This window comes from Macrobrachium rosenbergii, chromosome 37 (assembly GCF_040412425.1).
Source record: "Macrobrachium rosenbergii isolate ZJJX-2024 chromosome 37, ASM4041242v1, whole genome shotgun sequence".
Classification (NCBI taxonomy): Eukaryota; Metazoa; Arthropoda; class Malacostraca; order Decapoda; family Palaemonidae; genus Macrobrachium; species Macrobrachium rosenbergii.
Genome location: NC_089777.1, coordinates 2570001 through 2591497, shown reverse-complemented (window position 1 = coordinate 2591497; position 21497 = coordinate 2570001). Strand labels below are relative to the sequence as shown.

General features: G+C 38.1%; 1 protein-coding gene across 14 annotated transcripts in view; it reads right to left on the bottom strand.

Annotated features, from left to right (window-relative positions):
- The window catches only part of LOC136825251 (suppressor of lurcher protein 1-like), a 192795-nt gene that overhangs the window by 63787 nt on the left and 107511 nt on the right, over window positions 1-21497 (bottom strand). For 10 of the 14 annotated variants that reach the window (XM_067081299.1, XM_067081302.1, XM_067081306.1 and 7 more), the window contains 2 exons: window positions 18719-18907; window positions 3373-3456 (listed from right to left, as the gene is read on the bottom strand). In XM_067081299.1, the coding sequence (XP_066937400.1) occupies window positions 3373-3456; window positions 18719-18890 (256 nt within the window). In that variant the 5' untranslated portion in view covers window positions 18891-18907. The remainder of the gene's footprint in view (window positions 1-3372; window positions 3457-18718; window positions 18908-21497) is intronic. The other 4 variants (XM_067081304.1, XM_067081303.1, XM_067081300.1 and 1 more) reach the window with 1 other exon arrangement.

Below are 21497 nucleotides of genomic sequence, written 5' to 3'. Positions count from 1 at the left end.
TGTATGTATATATGTATATGTATATACATCTTCAACTCTTTCCAACAGAAAATGAATGGAATAAGACATTGAACCTGAAACAAAACAGAATGAAAATATGGAGAAGAGTTTAATAAGAAGTTCCTGACTTTATTCTCCCATCCCGGCGAGTTTCATGATCATATTTAAAGATGCAGTGTTCACCTGATCATTTTTTTAATGAATTCTGCAAACCGGTAATACAGATGTCTTTGAGGAGTGTTTTAGACACTATCCTTTTTACCAGCAACAGCGCTGATTTTGTCCGCGCTTTCCGTTTATGGTTATTATTTTATATTGTTGTTTTTCGGATGAGTAAGCCAGTCATAGCACAAGGGATTCGAGAGGCGTGTTTCAGAAATATCTGGAAGTCAAGTTGCTTTGGGATTTATTTATCTCGAAGCAAAGAAAATGGCAGATGAGACATCCAAATGCGTTTCCTGAACGCAGCTCTTCGTCTGCATGGGCGTGCAAGGGCTGTACGGGTGATGCAGGGAGAAAACAGCAACAAAGTGGAATTTGACTGAAGTTGACTGATTGCAGAATCGGTTACCGATGTCGCTGGTCTTTCAGCTGGTCTTTCAGGTTATTCTTTTACCGTCGCTCTCTAAGTGCAATCGCACTTGATTTAGACTGTTATAACATTGCATTAAAATAGGAAAAATGATTTGAATTTTAATTTAGCTGTGGCGTGAGTTTAGAAAAACCGACACAATACTTAAAACTTTACTTTGAAACTTTAATGACAATTAGTTTATATTAAAATCTGCATATCATAGGTTTATATTAAGACTGAAGTGTCATTTACATTAAAACAGGTATAAGATATTGTAAGTTTTCTTTGATAGTAATATAAATGTTAGTAATATATTAAGATTTTACATTAACACTGGTGTAAAATATTATAGGCTTTTGTTGATCATATTTAATGTTTATATATAATTGTAGAGTTTGCATTAACACTGATGTAAAATATTGTAACTTTTCGTTGGTAATATCATAGAATACTAGATATTCACGTTTAAACCTACGTGGTATGTAGAAAGTGTGCGGAGATTTGCGTAAAATACTGGAAATCTCCATTAAGTTTAACACGGAATATTAGACATTTTCTTCAACAATGGAATAAGATATTGGAAATTCAGGTTAGAATTAATGTGGAAATAATACTGTTAAATTAACATTAGAATAAAATACTATAACTTTACGTTGAAATCAGGGTAAAGTAACAAGTATTTCCATTAACAGTAACAACAAAACCGGAAAAAGTTAAGAGATCAAATAAAACAAAAATGAAATTTATTCTGAAACTTGATCACTAGCCTACTCGTGATCAGTTCAGCGCAAGTCTGATGCAAATTCTCCTGAAGCAATGATGTCGATTCAATGACTCCCATTCTGTAGTGAAAGTACTTTCAGGAGAACGGGAAACCACGCCTCCTTACCAAAAGAGATCGGTCGCAGTCTCACCCCTCAGACCTCGGAGAGGTCTGTGTACGGACTGAATGTCTACTGAGCTTCACATAGTCCCTACAACAGTCCCTCTTTGGACCTTGGAGAAGGCAGCAGTGACATGATATCATCGTCTGTTTCTGGAATTGTGCTAAAAGCCACTGATACTCTTCTTCTTCTTGGTAGAAGAAGGAAACCTGATCGCACTTGGTTGTTATACATGCAGTGCCTAGACTTGCAATGTCCAGACGACAAATAACTTTATTTATCTATGGAAGAAATGGGAACTATGCAATACCTTCAAAAATGCAAGGCAATGGAAATCAACACTTCTCAGAAAATAATCACTTTCAGGTAATAAATCAAATAGTCAAAATTTAGATTTCATTTCTGCAAAGTATATGCATTTTTGAAAAAAAAAAACATATAATAAATGAAGTACTTTAAGTGCTGGAGAAATTAATAATCCATTTCAGGAAGTATATATTGTCACTTTAAGAAAGAAGAATTGTACTTTTAAACATAAAATCAGTGTTAAAAAGTGTCTTACACTTTTAAATAGTGCTGTATGCATACTTAAAAACAGCGGAAAGGTAAATAATAAACCGTAAAAAACGAAAGCTTAGTTTTGCAAATTAATATTGAAAGAAATCTGGTTGACTGCTTAGAAGGAGCTATATAACCATTTGAAGAACCAACCGCCTTATTCGTTTTGAATGAGGTCTCCGGTGATTTTCTCACTTGTCATCATATTTCATTCCAGTTATCATCAAAAGTTTTAATTGAATTACTTGATTAAAGAACTATTCTACAAAAATTTGTTAATAACATTTGAGAACTCATAATAAAAGACTGAAACAAAAAGGAATTATATTATAAAATCTAGAGCTATGTAACAGCTACATTAAGGAGAAAACAACTATCAAAAGATACTACAGGCATAACACGCTTCAGGGGCTATTTTCTATAAAAAAGGAATTAGAAATGATATCAGGTGATAAACAATTAAAAACCCTTAGAGAGAGAGAGAGAGAGAGAGAGAGAGAGAGAGAGAGAGACGGAAAGCTAGACAATTAAAAAGAAAAGTAGAGAGAGAGAGAGAGAGAGAGAGAGAGAGAAGACGGAAGCCAGGCAATTAAAAAGTAAAGAGAGAGAGAGGAGATAGAAAGCCAGACAATTACAAATGTAAGTAGAGAGAGAGAGAGAGAGAGCGAGAGAGGGGACGGAAAACCAGGAAATTAAAAAGATAAGGGGAGAGAGAGAGAGAGCCAGACAATTATAAATTTAAGCAGAGAGAGAGAGAGAGAGAGAGAGAGAGAGAGAGAGAGAGAGAGAGAGAGTTGGGGGTTAATGAGAGTGGCTGATTTAAGGCACAGAAGGAAGGAAACATTACTTTTTGCATGATTAATTGACTAAGGAGTGGAAGCTTCAGTCTTAATCCTGTACGTCATTAGTTAAGAGGAGATAGAGAGATATTTAACTGAAACCAAACCTTTTATTGCGTAACTTTAAAGAAATCATTTACAGTAAGATTTTAAGCATCACTGTCTCGTCCTGCAGTTTCGCTGAATCAGTACAAAATGGACACACAAATGAAAAGAACAAATACAGCTGATGGGAAAATGAAATACGGAAGTTTAATCATAATTATAATGTCAATCATAATCATAATCATAATAATAGTAATCATAATAGTGATGGAAATAGACGTCTACCCTCAGATGTAGTATGGAGGATGACAACATTGTTATAAGCAGGCAAATAAAAAGAGCTACGGTCGATCCAATGAAAAGTTCTACTTTTAGAGATACAGCAACGAACGAACGAACGCACGTAGGAAGGAAGGAAGGGAGGAAGGAAGGATGCTAGAATTCTCTTGTGGAAGTGAGGGAGATGACGTACTTGGTTCCTTAGTTGAGTATGAGTCGAGCTCTCCATCCATGCCTGACTCATCGCTAACCAACAGCCAGTCTTCGGGTTGGGGGTCTGCTAGTACTCGCCAGGAGCCACAGAGAAATGAGCCGAGACAGAGACAGAGACAGAGATAGAGACAGAGACAGACAGAGGCACAGGGTGAAGGAGCGAGGAGGAGGAGGAGGAACAGCAATAGACAGAGACCGAGAGCCAGCCAGGGGGTGCACCGGGGTTCCGGATAGAGGGGAAGGGCAGGGGGAGGGAGACAGAGAGGGTGACGACGACGAAAAGGACAGTTCGAAGGAGACGGGAAGAAGCACCGAGGGAAGGAGTCATGGCAAACGATGGAAGAGTATGGTGCAAGATAAATAATGAGTGTGACAGGTTTCATGGAGGTGAATTTATCGAAAACAGAGCAGGAAATAAGGGGTTACGGGTGCAAAGAGAGCAAATACACAGGCAGGAGAAGAGGGAGGAATATATATATATATATATATATATATATATATATATATATATATATATATATATATATATATATATATATATATATATATATATATACATATACATACATATATGTGTATGTGTGTGTGTGTGTGTGTGTGTGTTTGGAAGATATAAAACAAACAATTTTAAAGAACATGAGTTCCAGAACAGACATAGGAGTCGTTATTGGAAAGTGTATAGTTGGGCATGATATAAAATAATTGACAAAACAGGCAAATAATGACAGAACCGGGAAAAGGCCCAGAGAGAGAGAGAGAGAGAGAGAGAGAGAGAGAGAGAGAGAGAGAGAGACCAGTGACAAATGACAAAGGTTTTGGAGGGCAGTTGCAACAGGAAATTAAGTACCATTGTTGATGGGAGCCATCATACGCGAGAGGAGAAGAGGGAGAAGAAGAAGGAGAAGAAGAAGAAGCGGAAGAATCGAAAAGGGAAGGAAGGAAGGAAGGAATGGGGAGGGAGGGGGGGGGGGGTGGGGTTCGGTCGCAAAACGTCCAATGGGTGGTTGGTGGGTGTTGGGTGCGTCGAAGGGCCATATGGAGTGCGTTGAACAAGTCGGGAGATGGTAGTAGTTGTGTGGGGGTAGAAGAAGACCCTAATTAGTAGATTCATGGTAGTACTACATGATCATTGTTGGATTGAAAAAAAGATAAAACAGGTCAAAATTTCCCTTTGAGTATTCATAGCACTAATACACTGTAATGGTTGGCTTGACAAAAGACAAACATTAAAAAATTGTCCATTTGAGTAGCTTCATAGTAGTACTACATGGTCATGGTTTGCTTAATAAAAGACAAAACATTAAAAAAATTCTTTTTGAAAAATAATTTAGGTCAAATGATCTTGTCATCTGAGAGTGATGACCGGCGCGTTCTGTAAGGGAAGCACAAACCATGCTATGCGCTTGGGAACTGCTTAACTGGTAGAAATAAAAACCTGGCAGTATGCGTAACAAAGAAAGGAACCAAGATAAAGGCTGTAAATAAAGAGTAGTCAAGATCACCAGCAACAAATGAACGGGAAACAGAACGCATCACCAGACCAAGCTCGTACATCTAGAGACCAGTGGAATGGGGTGAAATACAGTAACTAAACCGATTCAGTTGGAAAAGGATCTTCTTTTCAGAATGAAATGCAGTTGGTTGGTTGCGGGATGCGTCAATGAGAGTGGGGGGTGGGACTGAGGGAGGCTCCTGAGACTGAAAACTTCGGACCTCCGTCTTTCTCCAAACCGCTCACACCTCTTTCGAATTTCTTTCCCTCTTTCTTTCGCTTTTCACATGATTTGTCTAGCGTTAAAGCAGGTGACAGTCTTCACCATGACGAGTAATATGAAAAGGTCTCATCTCGGTATTGTAAAAATGGAGCGAAATAGAAACAAACATACGAATAGTGAAGGCTTTCCAGGGCGATACTGTACCAGCTCACCCAGAGCAGATGACCATAAACATGACAGGATGTGAAAGCCTTCAGGATCACGGCAACCTGTTTTGGTGTTTCAGTATCATATGGACAATGAAAGAGATTCCGAAATAGACATGTATAGGACCATATCATAATATGATTTCAAGGTTGGTTGGAACACAAACACACGTGAAAACTGTCGTGAATAAGCCTCGTCCACAGAGGGTAAATTAACACATCTCGGAATCTCTTGTAACGATGACAAATAACTGGGGTTTCAAAGCCAAAAAAAAGGAAAATAGATAAAAAAAGATCACAGGAGTAATATAAAATTAGTCAGGCTCTGGATTGCATTTATGCAGGAATAGAAAATCCATATCAAGTACTGAAAATCTGCATTAGCCACACCATCGCAAGAAAGTTTTCCATAGAACTCTGATCGACTGATACAAGATCATGTGGTGCTCATTCTACATTACTCAAAATTTACATGAGGAACCCGACTACAAGAAAAAATGATAAAACACTGACCTTTTGACATAAAAAATCACGTGGCATTTATTTTAAATACCAAAATTTACAACAGGGCCCCAATAGCAAAAATAATCTGTTACAGATTTGTTTCTTTGAGATGAGAACATTTAATTTTACAATTGATTCACGCGAAAGGTCTTCCAGTATGGCGACTTTTAGATTCCTGCATTCTACAACTCCATTTTTCTCAGCTATGGCTGAATTGCATCCAGTTCTTGTCAGCCCCTCCTTCCAATCATACCCCATGAGATGCAAACCACCTGCCATTCCACATTTCATGAACCAAAACTCAATGTGTCTGAGAGGGCGGAAATACACGCAGCAGATCTGATACAAACCGTCTGCAATTTAGGGAGAATGACTGGATGTTTTCTTTCTTGATTCTGTCATGCTCTTGGATTCAGAAATATGAAGAATTTCTGCCATAAAAGTACCAGTTGTAGTCTTAGTTGAGAGAGAGAGAGAGAGAGAGAGAGAGAGAGAGAGAGAGAGAGAGAGAGAGAGAGAGAGAGATAAAAATCACTGATGTGAGATGAACAATCGAGAACGCAAAACTTCGGAGTGGACTGCCGGTCAGTAGTCCGAACTACCAGATCGTGCCTCTTATCCTCTTAATTTGGCAGAGTGAAGATCTGCAAGAGTTGATTTCATTTGCCACAAAAGAATTTTATGGTAGAATACGGAACTACGGGTTCTTGAAAAATAGTGAGCCTTTACCATCTGCAATGACTTGGTGTTCATTGAAGAGGCGGCGTGCCATATGAAAAGTCTTGTCTGGCAACCTGAACGACACGATCTCGAACGCTTTTTATTTTTGTTTTGATGAAGGGTTTAAGTGAATTTAGAGAAGTCGTGCAAGATGAATCATACAATAATAATAATGTCCGTAGATAGAATAAATATTGCACAGTTGTAATGCATAGACAGTCTATTTAAACCATCGTAGGCAAATATAGTAATAATAATATTAAATTATCAATAGCATTGTGCGTGGCAATTAACCTTTGGCTTTTTGAATATCTCTCAAACTCCTGAAGGTGTTCACTTCGGATCCTCAATCATTATCTCAAGATGAAGTTGCTAACCCCTTACTCCTTTCCCTTCCCTACTGTGACCCACCACTGTAGGCTAACTATCAGGTGCATCTTTCAAATCCGTACCTTAAGGCTGGCACATGGGAAGACAGGATCTTTGTGCAACGAAACAAGAAATTATGTAACCTTGGTATCCGTCAATGGCCAAATATGATCAGGCTAGATAGGTTTTGGGCCTGGTAACCCTATCTAAAATACTTGCTGAAAACTGGAAGGTATCACTTTTTAGAGCCACATGTTAAAAGAGTAAACAAGATTACATACGTACATACACACACACACGTATACACACACACACACACACACACATATATATATATATATATATATATATATATATATCTATATATATATATATATATATATATATATATATATATATATATATATATATATATATATATATATATATATATATATATATATATATATGGGTTAGGACACTCGTGTCATCTTATAGATACCTATTTTGAGTTCTTGGTGGGCCTAACATTTTAGGCAGTTTTCATTAAATGCCGCTATACTTCTCATGACCTAAGTATTGAAGTAAGATTCATGACAGGAAACTGTGTTGGATCACACCAAAGTTGGGGAAAGCATGGGTTTGGCTGTCGCATCCCAAAACAGCTTTGAGAACCAGAAGACTTCCATCTAATTTATATATAATATTATATATATATATATATATATATATATATATATATATATATATATATATATATATATATGTGTGTGTGTGTGTGTGTGTGTGTGTGTGTGTGTGTACACACTCACACACACACACACACACACACACACACATATATATATATATATATATATATATATATATATATATATATATATATATATATATATATATATATATATATATATATATATATATATATATATATATATATATATATATATATATATATATATATATATATATATTATCCAGTGTCTATTATCCAGGAATGGAAAGACAACCGTTTTTGGTAAGTCTGAACCTGTGCTTAGCTAGGTTTGGAGAGTTGGGGGAACTGGGGCTGTGCTAACTGATTTATGAACGTAAAAGTAGTGACAGAGAAGAGATGGTGTTCTTGATAAGTATGGGGTTCCCGAAGTATATGAGAATGAGAAAGCTATTGAGAAAATGTGTTTGCAAAGAGGTATCATTGTTGGAAAGACATGGTTTGCAAAACAGAGCATTAATATGTATGCTGCTCTTGGGAAAGAGAAAATTTTGAACCAAAGAATTTGCTAGGTTATGTATTGCTGATAAGAGAAGAAGCAGGAGGTATATTGGATCATAATCTGTTGAAGCAAAGTGTTAAGGTGAATAAGAAGAGTTGAAGATGTGTACAATCATTATCAAGACAAACGAGTTTGATAAGAAAGAAGTAAGAAATGCGCATAATGAGAAAAGAGACAGAAAATTGACCAAGGGTAAAGACGCAAATGTGGAAGAAAGAGATAAGGCAAATATGAAACTTGGGAGAGTAGTCGTACGATCATCAGAGAGTTTTTATGATGCGGGAAAGTAGGGGGAGGCAATACACATGCTTTGTGGTAGGATGAGGAAATGAGACGTTCAATGACGGAAAACTGGAAATTACTGAGGGGTAACTGAGCAACAGAAGAACTCATGAATGAGCATACACAGGATTGTAAGAAGAAAGTGAGTGGAAAAACAGACACGTGATAAAAATAAAGGAAAGAAGGTAGAACTCCAAAAGGTAAAAGGAGAAATATTAGTGTACAAAAGGAAGTGAAAATAACAATTGCAAATAGAGATGATCTCCTAAGTGGAAGCGGTCCAGCGTCAGTGGAGTGGGTATTTGAAAAATTTATCACATGAGGAAAATTGAAGAGAGGCAGAGCTGACTGATGTAAGAGAGGTAAAAGTTGGTGTTTGTTAGAAAATGCCCGTGGTTGTAAAAGCTAGGACGTTAGAAGGGCAAGCAAGAGGCTAAAGAAAAGAAAGACTTGAGAAGTTAATGAGATTATAAGTGAGGTGCTGCGGTATGGTAGTGAAAATGTGATTGATTGACTAAACGGGACCTGTAGGGCATATCTGAAATAGGTTAGAGGAGTAATTGTTGCTCTGGAATGGGTAAAAGTGGCAGAGGAGAGTGTAAAGATGAACAGGACAGACATTTCTTACTTGACAAAAGAAGGAGTATGACTGGGTTTTGAATGAGAAGGTAAGGCAGATGATAGAAGGATTGATTGGGGGAAAACTTTATTGGTTTGGTTGAGGAAGATGGTCAGTAGATCAAATGTTTTTTTTTTTTATGAAACTGTTATGAGAGAAGTCAAAAACTTGGAAAAATCGTATGATGCAGTCAGTTCAGTCACTATGGAGTGTTAAGGGTGTAAGGTATAGAAGATAAGTTGATGATTACAACTGAAAGTTTTGTGACTGAAGCAAAATGTGTGTTAGAATATAGACAGAGAGTGGTTGGTTTGGTATAAAAGTGATTCAAAGGCAGGGATGTTAAATCTTTATGACTATTTCTTGTATAAAACCACAAGTGTGTAGGGTAGAATATATTTCAGGAGCAGTTTCCAGAAATTGTGCCTCTGGCTAGATGGAGTGAATGAGATCTCGGAACAGGAAGGAAGGGCTGAACGTCCACGATGAGCAAGTGCGTGTGCAAAATAGTGGTTGATGGAGCTTCAGCATTCTGCTGCTGCTGAATGTTCTGTGTATGTGCAGGGAGAGCCGATTTAGTGAAGGTTTTCAGCGGTTAAAGTACAGTTGTGGCAGTGATCACTGTGTTATTGTTCTTCTAATCTAAGCCATCTCCGTTTACGAGGAATGGCTTAAGGTTATATATATATATATATATATATATATAAATATATATATATATATATATATATATTTATAAATATTCTGCTGTTCGCCCTCCATGCATTTTATTGTAGGAAAAATAACGCGAACAAAGACAAAAAGGCGTCTTCGTATATGCAGGGATAGGATGGGTATTTAAAAAAATAACGTCTTTAGCAGAGAATAGTTAGCATTATGGGCCTAGACCCATAGGGAGGGTTTCACCAAGTAACCTCTAGTAAAGGTGGTCTTAAGCTTCCTTCTGCTTTGGCCTATGCATTCGGCAATGTCTCTGTCAATTTTTCAGACTGCCTGGGGCGATGGACGAAGAAGTAAACAGCCCAACACCACAGTAGCTAACCTGCCCTGAGACCTGAGATTGGTCAGAGAGAGTACTGTCATGACCAAGAACACACATCGTGTTTAGGCAAAAATGTGACCTTTGTCCCCCCCCCCAACATTACCATGTGTTTTCCAGAAACCGTCTCGTCAGTTGCAGTGCACAAGTAAACCACGTAACGGTAAGCTGAAAATTGTGGAGTATCTGCTGTTTGCTAATATTTCAACCTTTCTATTGTTTCTTCTTCGCCACCGTCTACGAATATGGTATAACCAATTTACTTTTATGAAACCTAGTGTAAGAATAATTAATACTGCTTAGTGACTGTGTAAACTATTCCCGTGCAGTAAATAGGAATTAGGGAATGTTAAATAAGTAATTTTCAGCATTCAGGCAGCCTTGTGTTTTGATCCCATTGTTCGGAAGAGAATTAGCCCTCACTAATACAAAATTGCGTGCTATATTTACCAGCATAGACCTCCTTTGTGTTATAACTTTACTGGAAGCAAGGGAAAATTGACTGTGTCCAACTTGGGCGAAAGTTCAGGTAATTTCCTTGCTATAACTAGGACCAGTTGAGAAGTAAGGGGGGTTTGATGTGATCCATGTGTTTCAGGGCAACCCTTTATTCCTTGTATTGTGTTTCTCCGGCTGGCGGCCTTGTTTAATTAAGTAAATGTCTGTCTTTGAGGTTAACAGTTACTTTAACTGACAGGTTATGTAGGTCATTGGCAACTCAGGGCCTCATAAATTACGTTAATTAATTAATAAACTCATCAGCCAAGCCCCACACATAACAATATATATATATATATATATATATATATATATATATATATATATATATATGTATGTGTTGTTTGTATGTGTGTGTGTGTGTGTTTGTACTTATATCTCCCTTGATGACTCCGTGGTAAAAGTCACTGCCTGTTGTTGCTTCTAAACCAGGCATCGGTTCGAATCCTCCCGGTAACAAAGCATTTGCCACTTATAATTTCCCTGGGTGTAAATTATTCCTGAGGTATAGTGAACTGAACGTTAAAATACTGCATATATATGTGGCTTAATATATATATATATATATATATATATATATATATATATATATATATATATATATATATATGTGTATATGTGTGTGTGTGTGTGTGTGTGTGTGTGTCATTATGGCATTTCGCCTAATATTAGTGGCTCTAGAGAAAAGCAGTGCAATATGCAATGCTACTCTCATCCCTTAACTGCTCAATCAGGGATGAATCTTATGAGCAGAAAACTCCAGCATCGTCAACGGCTTCATTTGTCTACATAAAACCTCAGCAGTGCGATTCGCCTCTAACCTTCATCATTCCCTCTCTCTCTCTCTCTCTCTCTCTCTCTCTCTCACACTTTTTTTCTTTTGCCTTTTAAAATTATTCTCGTCTAAAAGATCTTGCATTCCATCTACTCAGCACTCTCTTATCCTCTCTCTCCTCCCTTTCCCAGCCTTTCAAATCGCACTCTCTCTTCAGCGACAACCGTCCTTCATTTTCTTCTCTTGAACGGTCCACCATGAACCGCCGCCTCCATATTGAGCCGCAACGAGCTCTGCACATCCTGCTCACACATTACTCAAGGAAAGGATGCATCCATCGATCAGATAGTAGCGGTGATTCCAGAGAGTAATTGCATTTGGGATCCTCATCATTCCTGTCTTTTTGGAGCTTGAGAAGGATTTTACACCGTTCATGAAGCATAACCCTGACACAGTCAGTTCTGCCTGCCAAAGATCACCTGATGCGCAATTATACAGCCGGAATGTACTAGTGTGGCGCACAGGTAGGTAGTACAATGCCAGTGGCTCTTTCCTCTATTCCTTCAGGTGTCAGCTGAATTTGTTCCTGTCTTACTTTTCATTCGCTACCGTGTTCTCGTCCCATACCTGCTAAACTTCTTTAGCTTTATATCTCTCCACTTCTCATCCATCTGGTCTAGACCCAGAGTATAAACCTTTGACACACTGGCCAGGTTGCAGTACGTGGTAATAAAAGTATCTAAGAAAATATCACTATGAAACTTCACCATGCCAGAGAAAGCTCCTGTTATCTCATTTCTAATATAAATATTAGATGTAAATGATATTCATAATGATTGTACAACAATCAACTGCATATTCGGGAGATTAGATACTTTCCTTTGTTGTTAGATACCAACCAAGTAATGGAAAAGACAATTGAGATGAGAATTATATTAAAGTCATTGTTCATGACATAGTAACAGCAGGACTTTTTTTCTGTAAAAATCTTGTAGAAATTCGACTTGAGTCATCTGTGAAACATGACTTTTTCAGCTTCCCAAAATCCTTTAAGAACCGTTCCAGGTTAATGGCTGAAATCCTTAACAGCTGAGTGGAGGGCAAACAACACTTCTGGTTTCACCGTTTCTTGATAACACGGCCAACTGAAAATTACAAATGAGATAATCTGCCATGTTGGAGGAGTTGCCCTGCAGGCCTTGAGGTGACATATAATTGGAAGCTGATAGCCAGCACGGGCCCTTGTCCAAGTGGTAGTTTGAAAAGGAGGACAAGGCCGGATGCCGACCTCTGGACGCTGAAATCTGTAAGATTTCAAAGAGACATGCATGGTGTGGTGGCCAGGCAATAAGCCGCAAATATTTCTTTCTCAACTTTTATCACTCATTAAAATGTATGTTAACTGTCGGCCAAGTCTCATATGAAAGTCGTGAAAGAAATCTGAAACGCTGCAACTGAAACCAGGATCTGTCCCTGAGAAATACAGTATCTCAAGGTCATCACCAGAATGATTGTTAAGTGCGTTCGATTTTTTCTCCGGTTATTACTCTGTCCTTTAACTCAAGAGGACACAATCATTTTCACCATTCTCGCTCCCCTCTCAAAAATCATTTGCGTCAATTATTTTTCTTTATGATTGAATTTTCCGTGACTCTCGTTCTTCCGCATATAAGTCGACCAAACAATCTTGACACGCATGATGTCTTCCTCGGTCGGAATGCATCCAAGAATGAACTAAGTGAAGCCCAAAGGTTTTCGAAAGCGAAATGAGTAAAGAGCATGACAGAAAAATCCAGTTGACAAATGACATCGTTTGAGTCATCACGACTTTTGATCACCAGCACTCCGCTATTTCCTCCCTCTGCCATCCCCGTTTTGTTGCAAAGAGAGAACACATTTCTAACATCAACAAATACCGTGATAATAATACAGTTCCTCCAGGGTGAACACCACAGTCGGAGCTTCTGTTTTATCATCATCTTCATCACACTCTGAAATACAGAAGTGCCTTACTAAAGTGCAACACTGTTTCCCATGGGAGACGTACCAGCACATAATTCATGTATTCATTGTCAAGATTCCCTACCAACAGAGTACACAATCATGTCACCTGGCCTGCTGATATATATATATATATATATATATATATATATATATATATATATATATATATATATATATATATATATATATATATATATATATATATATAATATATATATATATATATATATATATATATATATATATATATATATATATATATATATATATATATATATATATATATATATATATATATATATATATATATATATATATATATATATATATATATATATATATATATATATATATACATATATATATATATATATATATATATATATATATATATATATATATATATATATATATATATATATATATATATATATATATATATATGTTGAAGGGTTGTCAGGCAAAGGAAAATCTCCCTCTCGATCATCTACAGTACCTCACTTCTGGAACCGTGTTGCGTAGGTCCTCCAGACAATGAAATATTTTTTGTTACTAATCAGGTTGTGAGTTCATGACCGAACTGAGAAATGCAATGGTAGTCTGATAAAAGCTTAACCGTTTGTCTTCTGCTTACATTAGGTAAATCATAATAAGTACAGTCTGGTGTGAACAACTTCTTAAACCTTGATGATTCTACAATATCTGGAATAAAGCAAGTTATATTGAATGAGAAACAAAACCGTACATGACATACACAACACATCCTGAAATATATTTCATAAGAAAATCAAATCAAGCTCTGCAGTACATGTAGGCAATGCAACGCACAGCAGTATATCTTAAAATCTACAGGAGAATATACACTGAAATACTCTGAAACGAAACTAGGAATTATTGGTAATGGTCTCTGAAAAAAACGGCAAAAACATCTCTATCCGAGGGAAAGAAAATTCTAAAAGAAAGGGAAGGAAATAAATAGTCCTTAATGATATGGTATCTACCATTTGGTGGGCGGAAGGAGGAACAGAGACATGATGATTTCAAGGGTACCTTTACCTATTCGGATCAAGGGGAATCATTGATACTTTCTTTTTATATGTTTACCGTCGCTTATTGACAAAAAACTGACTCATGAACGGATTATGAGTAAAAGATGAAAAAAGAAACCACTCTTGTTATAACTAAATATTGACCGATGAAATCCCAAGATGTTCACGGACGATCGACTGTTGGTGGAAAAGATATCTGGAAGCTGTTCACGCAAAACTAGAAAGGCCTTTCCTGGCTCTTTGCAAACAGAATCTGCAGTGTAGGAATGAGTCTTCGCTTTCATCATTATCATTCCTAGAGTTCCACAGGGCTGAGAAAACTCTGCCCTTATGAGGGGCGAAAATCAGGAAATGCTACAAAGTTAAATCTGATCATCTCCCGGGGACCGAATGGTAACAAGACCTTCGGAAAAGGAAAAAAAAAAAGTTCTGTTGCCTTTTACAAATGATACCAATTTCATTGTGCTCTAAACTGGTTGATATTTTACATACATAACTTGACACCTCAGAGATATATAATCTGTTCGGTCTGATTTACTAAGGTAATTACTACACAGTCAGTCATCTTAACTGGAGGCCCAACAATGCTGGCTATACAGCAAACTCTGGGTCTGTCTGCAACGCACTTTGGCTAGTCATTATTGAAAAAGCTGCATCATAATTAATAAAACGGAGTCAACAAGAAAGATAACGTTAATAATAATTATGAATATAATCATACAACAAAAAAGTAACATGAATCCTCATAAAAGGTAACGGAATTCCAGACACTGAATAAAAGCAAGGAACCGCTCGGGCTAGATACTGCAACTGAAGTTAATGGAGTAGCGATGGCTTCGAAAATGTAGACCAACGGTGAAAATAAAGCAAAATATAAGGACAAATCAACCTCCTGATAAGTACCAAGTTCCCTTGGCCCTTCTGTGAAGACTGCCACACAGACCATTGGAGGAATGGACGGAGAAATGTGTAGTGTGCCCTCAAGTAAGCGAACTTTGGCCAAACAGCACGACGAAAAGTCATGGTACAGAAGCTATGGCACTGTCCTAGACTAGAAAATAATAGTTTGATTACGGAGTGCATTTCTTCTAGAGGGCTGCCAACCATAACCACTGAAACAGCCACTGATTAGTATCATTAATTACCAAATGTGGTGATGGACGAAATGTACAGCGTACTCAGTGCTCTTGGAAGTGTGAGGAAAACATTTGTCAAGGCTAAGCCAGATAGCTGAGTACTTGTACAACTAGAGTATATTTGTTTGCCAATCTTTGAGGGATCTTCATCGCTCTTAAGTATATCTTAGATTAACCAGAAGACTGAGCTGGTTAACAGCTCTCCTAGGGCTGGCCCGAAGGATTGGATTTATTTTGCGTGGCTAAGAACCAATTGGTTACCTAACAACGGGACCTACAGCTTATTGTGGAATCCGAACCACATTATGACGAGAAATGAATTTCTATCACCAGAAACAAATTCCTCTAATTCTTCATCGCTCTATTTGTAATATCTCCACGCTTTATAGGTACCTTGGTCAGCCTTCTACCTATCGGGAAACGATAAATAAACAAAGCTGGAGGGAGGGAAGCGTGTAGCTTTCCTTTTCAGTCTGCGATCAATCGATATGCGATAAGCGTCACAATGTGAAGGGAAGTGTAGAGTCTTCCTCCGGCGTCTGCGATCAATCCAGAAACAATAAGTAACACAAGAAAGAATGTGACATGAAGCTTGTAGCTTTCCTCTTACGGCTGGAACCAACTGACTGACGAGAAATGAAGGGAAAGATGTTCAAGTAATCTTGTTGCTCTTCTCTTAAGCAAGCAATCAAAGGAGCTGGTGATGAAACGAGTCAGAAGCAAACCACGATACGCGGTGAAGCCACAACACCGGCGTCACTGGAAGAGTAGGGGTTTTGCGGGTGGGGGCGCATCCTTCTGAATCACTTTAAATCCCCTGCATCAAGACCCCCGCCAGAGCAAAGTAAATCGAACGAATATTTCAAAAAACAAACCTCTGCTATCTGTGGTCCAAAACAATAATATCCTTTACAAACGATGTTGTTTACAGCTTGGATTGAAGCGCTTTTTCAAATTTGCCTTTGTTCTCTTGTTGTTGCTACAATTCGGAGGCATAAAAAAGGGAAAAATTGGAAGGCCTTTGCTATTTTGAACTTTTCCAACAACCAAAGAAGACCTATCCTTACGCCGAAAAAGGAAAAAACAAAGAAATGTTGTTTGGCAACTGAATGTCATCACCGACTGAAGGAAACGTGGAAAGCTCGAAGGAAGTGCCAAGGCAAAAGATCGCGACGTAACAACGCGAATGAACAGCTTCCAGCTTCCCCTTTTCAAACCACTCGCTCGCTCGAATCTTTTTACTGACCGCGACGACGTTCACCGGAAATGGAGCAGTTATTCACGAAGCTGAACGGTCTCTCTCTCTCTCTCTCTCTCTCTCTCTCTCGCTCTGCCACGAACGATGGATGGCATCCAACGCGCGATTTCGGACACGCTGCTCCCGAGTGGCGATGGCCCCGGAAATTCAGGGTAGCGAGTTCCATTAAAATAACAATATATATATTCAATTCAGTTTCTAGCTTGACAGAATGTTGATACTACTACTGCTAATACTAAAAATACTACTCATAAAATATAACAGGAAGAAGAAAAAGGTTGGTTACATATACAGTTAATATAAAACAATAATAATCTTACATATTTCCTGAGAGAATAAAATAGCCTCGTTCAGCAGGACGCTGCTTCACTGTAACTCTATGCTAAAAGAGGTCACGACACATGCTTCGTTAAAAGAAAACACAAGATCGATTATGCCAAATACCCCGGCCCCCGCTCTCTTCCTCTCTCTCTCACATACACTCGAACGCACATTATCAGATATGAATTGGTAGTTTTATATCTGTGACACCTGGAATTGGAAAATGTTTTCCTGTGCAAGTTTAAAAGAACTTGTTCCCGAAAATATTTCAAACATATATCTCGCTCTCTCGGCCAAACCTCTTGCTCTCTCTTACATACACGCACACACACACACAAAGTTACGCCAGTGTAAACTGTACACAAGGTAGTTTTATAATAATGGCGTCTGGATACAGAACAAATTTTCCTGAAATAACTGACACCTAAATACCCTGATATTGTTCGAAGTATGAAAATTTAACATCTGACCAATATAAGATGCAAAAACAAATTTGTATTGAAAAAATCCCAATATAATTTTGCCTTAATGTATTATCAGCTACAGTTACAGCAAACTACAAAAAAAAAAAAAATTGTAGCAACAAATGTTTTTCAGGGATTTGACTTTAAATGAAACCCAGAAATCCTTAACAAATAAATGTTTCCCACCAACCCCATTCACCTACGCTGTCCAGCAAGCTGTTGTCGAATAACTTTCTCTTATCAACACATTATAACGATCAACCTCGTACTGAAGTGCAGACAAAGGGGTTCAAAAATAGGTTTTGTTACAAATAACCAAATTTAGCATCTTCGGACAAGGCCTACTCATTTTCATGCCACTCCTTTGAAGACATATATATATATATATATATATATATATATATATATATATATATATATATATATATATATATATATATATATATATATTTATATATATACACATATATATGTATATAGATACATATATATATATATATATATATATATATATATATATATATATATATATATATATATATATATATATATATACACCAGAGTATATGTCCAGGAAGGAAATACGAGCATTAGTCTGAGCTCTTCTTTTTTCTCTTCTGAAACGATGTCAGTTACTGACACGGCTCGATGGAAGAGAAAGAAAGGCTCGCAGTACTCTTCTCGTTCTCTGAGGTCACAATCTCTGAGCGCAGAACGTTTCTTCCCCGTGACTTCAAATGATAAATGATAATATCATACATCAGTGCGTGTGCTGACACACACCCACACACGCAATTACAATACATACATACATACGTACACACACACATACACACGCACACCAGCGGTGAAATGAGTGATTGATGAAATGACTCACACCATAACAGATTAATGAAACTGAAACTAACGCGAGCTTTATAATTATGTACAATACCAAGCAAGCATCGCCATTCCAAGGAACCCTCTCTAGAACGACCCATCCCCGTTGGAAGAAGAAGAAGAAACGGAACGTGGAATGAAGGAATGAAGGGAGGAAGGAAGGAAGAAAGGAAACAAGAGAGATCTTTCATGCTGTGACCCAAGCGCAAGACACCGCAGACGTAATACATACCATGAGCATCAACTCGGGGAAGCAGCATGAGGAGGAAAGAGTTGAGGAAGAGGAGGAGGAGGAGGGTGGGGAGGGCCAAGAGAGACCGTTGAAGGCGCGCTCCGCCGCCGCCGCCGCCGCCGCCGCACTTGACCTCATGTTGACCCCGGCACTTGCCATCACCTGCCGCCATCCCGTTCTCTCCACAGTCTGAAACGAGAAGAACACCTGTTCACACTCCATGGTGCTTAGGGCGACGGCTCGATGCCACGCCGCTTCACACAAATCAGTCAACCAATCAACACTACGCCCCCAAAATACCTACCTGTAGGAACCGATATGACAGTTACATTAGTAACACATTACACAATAAATATAGCAAAACACGAACACTAATGAATAAAAAATAAATACATTTACATAGTAATAACGACAATATTTTTCAGTTGAGATAACGTCAGCACCAGTATAAAAAATTCTGAGAGAGAGAGAGAGAGAGAGAAAACTGATTTTGGTGTTGTGTCCACATGTGATCTCGCTTATTCTAACAACCGTTAATTAAGTGTTGTATAAGCGATAAATGCCCAGAGAGAGAGAGAGAGAGAGAGAGAGAGAGAGAGAGAGAGAGAGAGAGAGGGGGGAGGCGTTTGGGCGGGCGGGTGAATTCCTATTAATATCTCATGAATAGTTTAACCCGGCATCCTTAGAAGACCTCGAGAACTTGTCTGACTTAGAATGAAAGGATGAAAATTTTGAATACCAGAAACAGTTACTCTCAGCTCGAGAAATTCGAGTGATTTCGGTAAAATTCTGAAACCGAATGCCTGTAATAGTTTCTTATTTAGATCTTTATAACTGCAATTTTTGTGGAAAGTTGCTCGGTTTCGTAAAATCTTTTATGAAACAAAGGATATTTTATGTACAAGTTGCTTTTGCGAAGCAATGAAGCGTGCATGAAGGAAGTGTAGGACTATTGGCGTTTTGTTCGTCGTGACGGAATCGCCAATGAAGATAACTAAAGATGTTTCTTAAACATTGTTTACTGACATCCGTTTTTTATCTTGAGTTCTTCATGGGTGGTACTAGGAGACGGACACCTCCAATTTATAATAAATAAAAGAACGGAGAGAACTGAAAAGCTTCGTCTCAAACTCTCACGATCTAAATCAGTAGTGGTTCATTTCCATCTAGAAAGGAGTCTGTCCAGACCAAACTTGTATGTATATATATATATATATATATATATATATATATATATATATATATATATATATATATATATATATATATATATATATAAACAAAAGATTTAAACAAAGATTTTGTGACAGAAAATCTGCATTCCTTCGGTTGATGTGTGACATGAGACTTTCCCCGGTTCTCATTTGGCCGAAATGAGAGCCAAATGCTTGAAACCCCGAAAATTGTTGACGTTTCTATCTCATATCAGCTGGGAGGAGGCTGATCGCACCCAAATGCTGGGAACTTATACAGGATGGATGCCGCCCTCGTTGACTTATAGCTGCCAGTACTTGCATCTGCCACCTTCCATAGGCAGGACCTTTTAGATTCTCTCCTGTTGAGATCATGATAGCGAATGACTGAGATTTCCCTGTATAATAAAAGATATCCAGAAAATCAGATAAAGCACGAGGATGTAAAGTTGGAACTTGGTGAAAACCCCACAGTTGCACCAAGAGGTAATAGTTGGAGAGGATGGAGGAGGTGAATTAAAAGGCTAAAAAGTGGGGCCGAAGGGACGCTACAAACATCCACCAGTATTGTCCACTGTACTCCACGTGAGGTGCGTTGACAGCACTAGCCTCTCATGGGATGGTAAAAAATTTCGTCTAATTCAGAGACTATAAAATGTCGGAGCAATGAGGAAACGCACAGGTGATGCAACATGAAAGACACTCTTTGTTAGTGCTCGGAAGCCTCGATTTTTTCGCACTGACACCCAGTTTAACATTCGTTTTCTATGCAAAAGGACAGTGTTGCTTTTCTTAAGCAGAGGGGGAACTCTACCATCCAAAACTGGATCAAGACGCAAAATGCGCCACATTCCGTCTTCCACCTCCATGGCTCTGCCGTCAATAAACATTTTCCATAAAAACAGAGCCGTAGGTGTTCCGACACCAGGGCCCCCACTTAATAGTTTCCACATCAAATTTGCAAGCTATAGGCCAAGTGGAGATCCCATCGCCACTCCATCTCTCTTTAGGTACAGATGACCAGCAGAGTCCTTGAAGCATCCATCAACAGTTGACGTAGAAGCACTTCGGGAATGTCAAGAGGTCTGTGATGAGTCGATGTATAGACATCGTCTCGTCCTTGATGTCTTTGTCTCGTCAACGAGAACATTAGTAAATATTGACCCCAAATCAAGAGACACCGTAATTCCCCGAGTGGGATCATATCGTTGGAAGAGGTCAAGGAAGTGTTGCCGACCTGAGGCTGTAGATGTTAGAAACCAGGCATCGGAAGTCTTCTGTCCTTTTACGATACGAAACAATGACGTAGGGAATTGACTCACCCGAGGTCTCAAGCTGAGGCCGCAACCTTCTTGCATGAAAGGGCCACATTAACATTCTCAATTTAGATGAAGGCCACATATTAGAATTGTTCGAACAATCGAAGGAAGTTCGCGTTTTTCTCTTATTTACTTTAAGTATAGACACTGGGCCACTTATTGCTATAAAAGTACTGTTGCTATAATGAAAAGATATTTAATAAATACTAGTTTATTTTTTACAGTACACAGAACGACAAGATAAGGCTAATCCTATTTAGCTCAGCT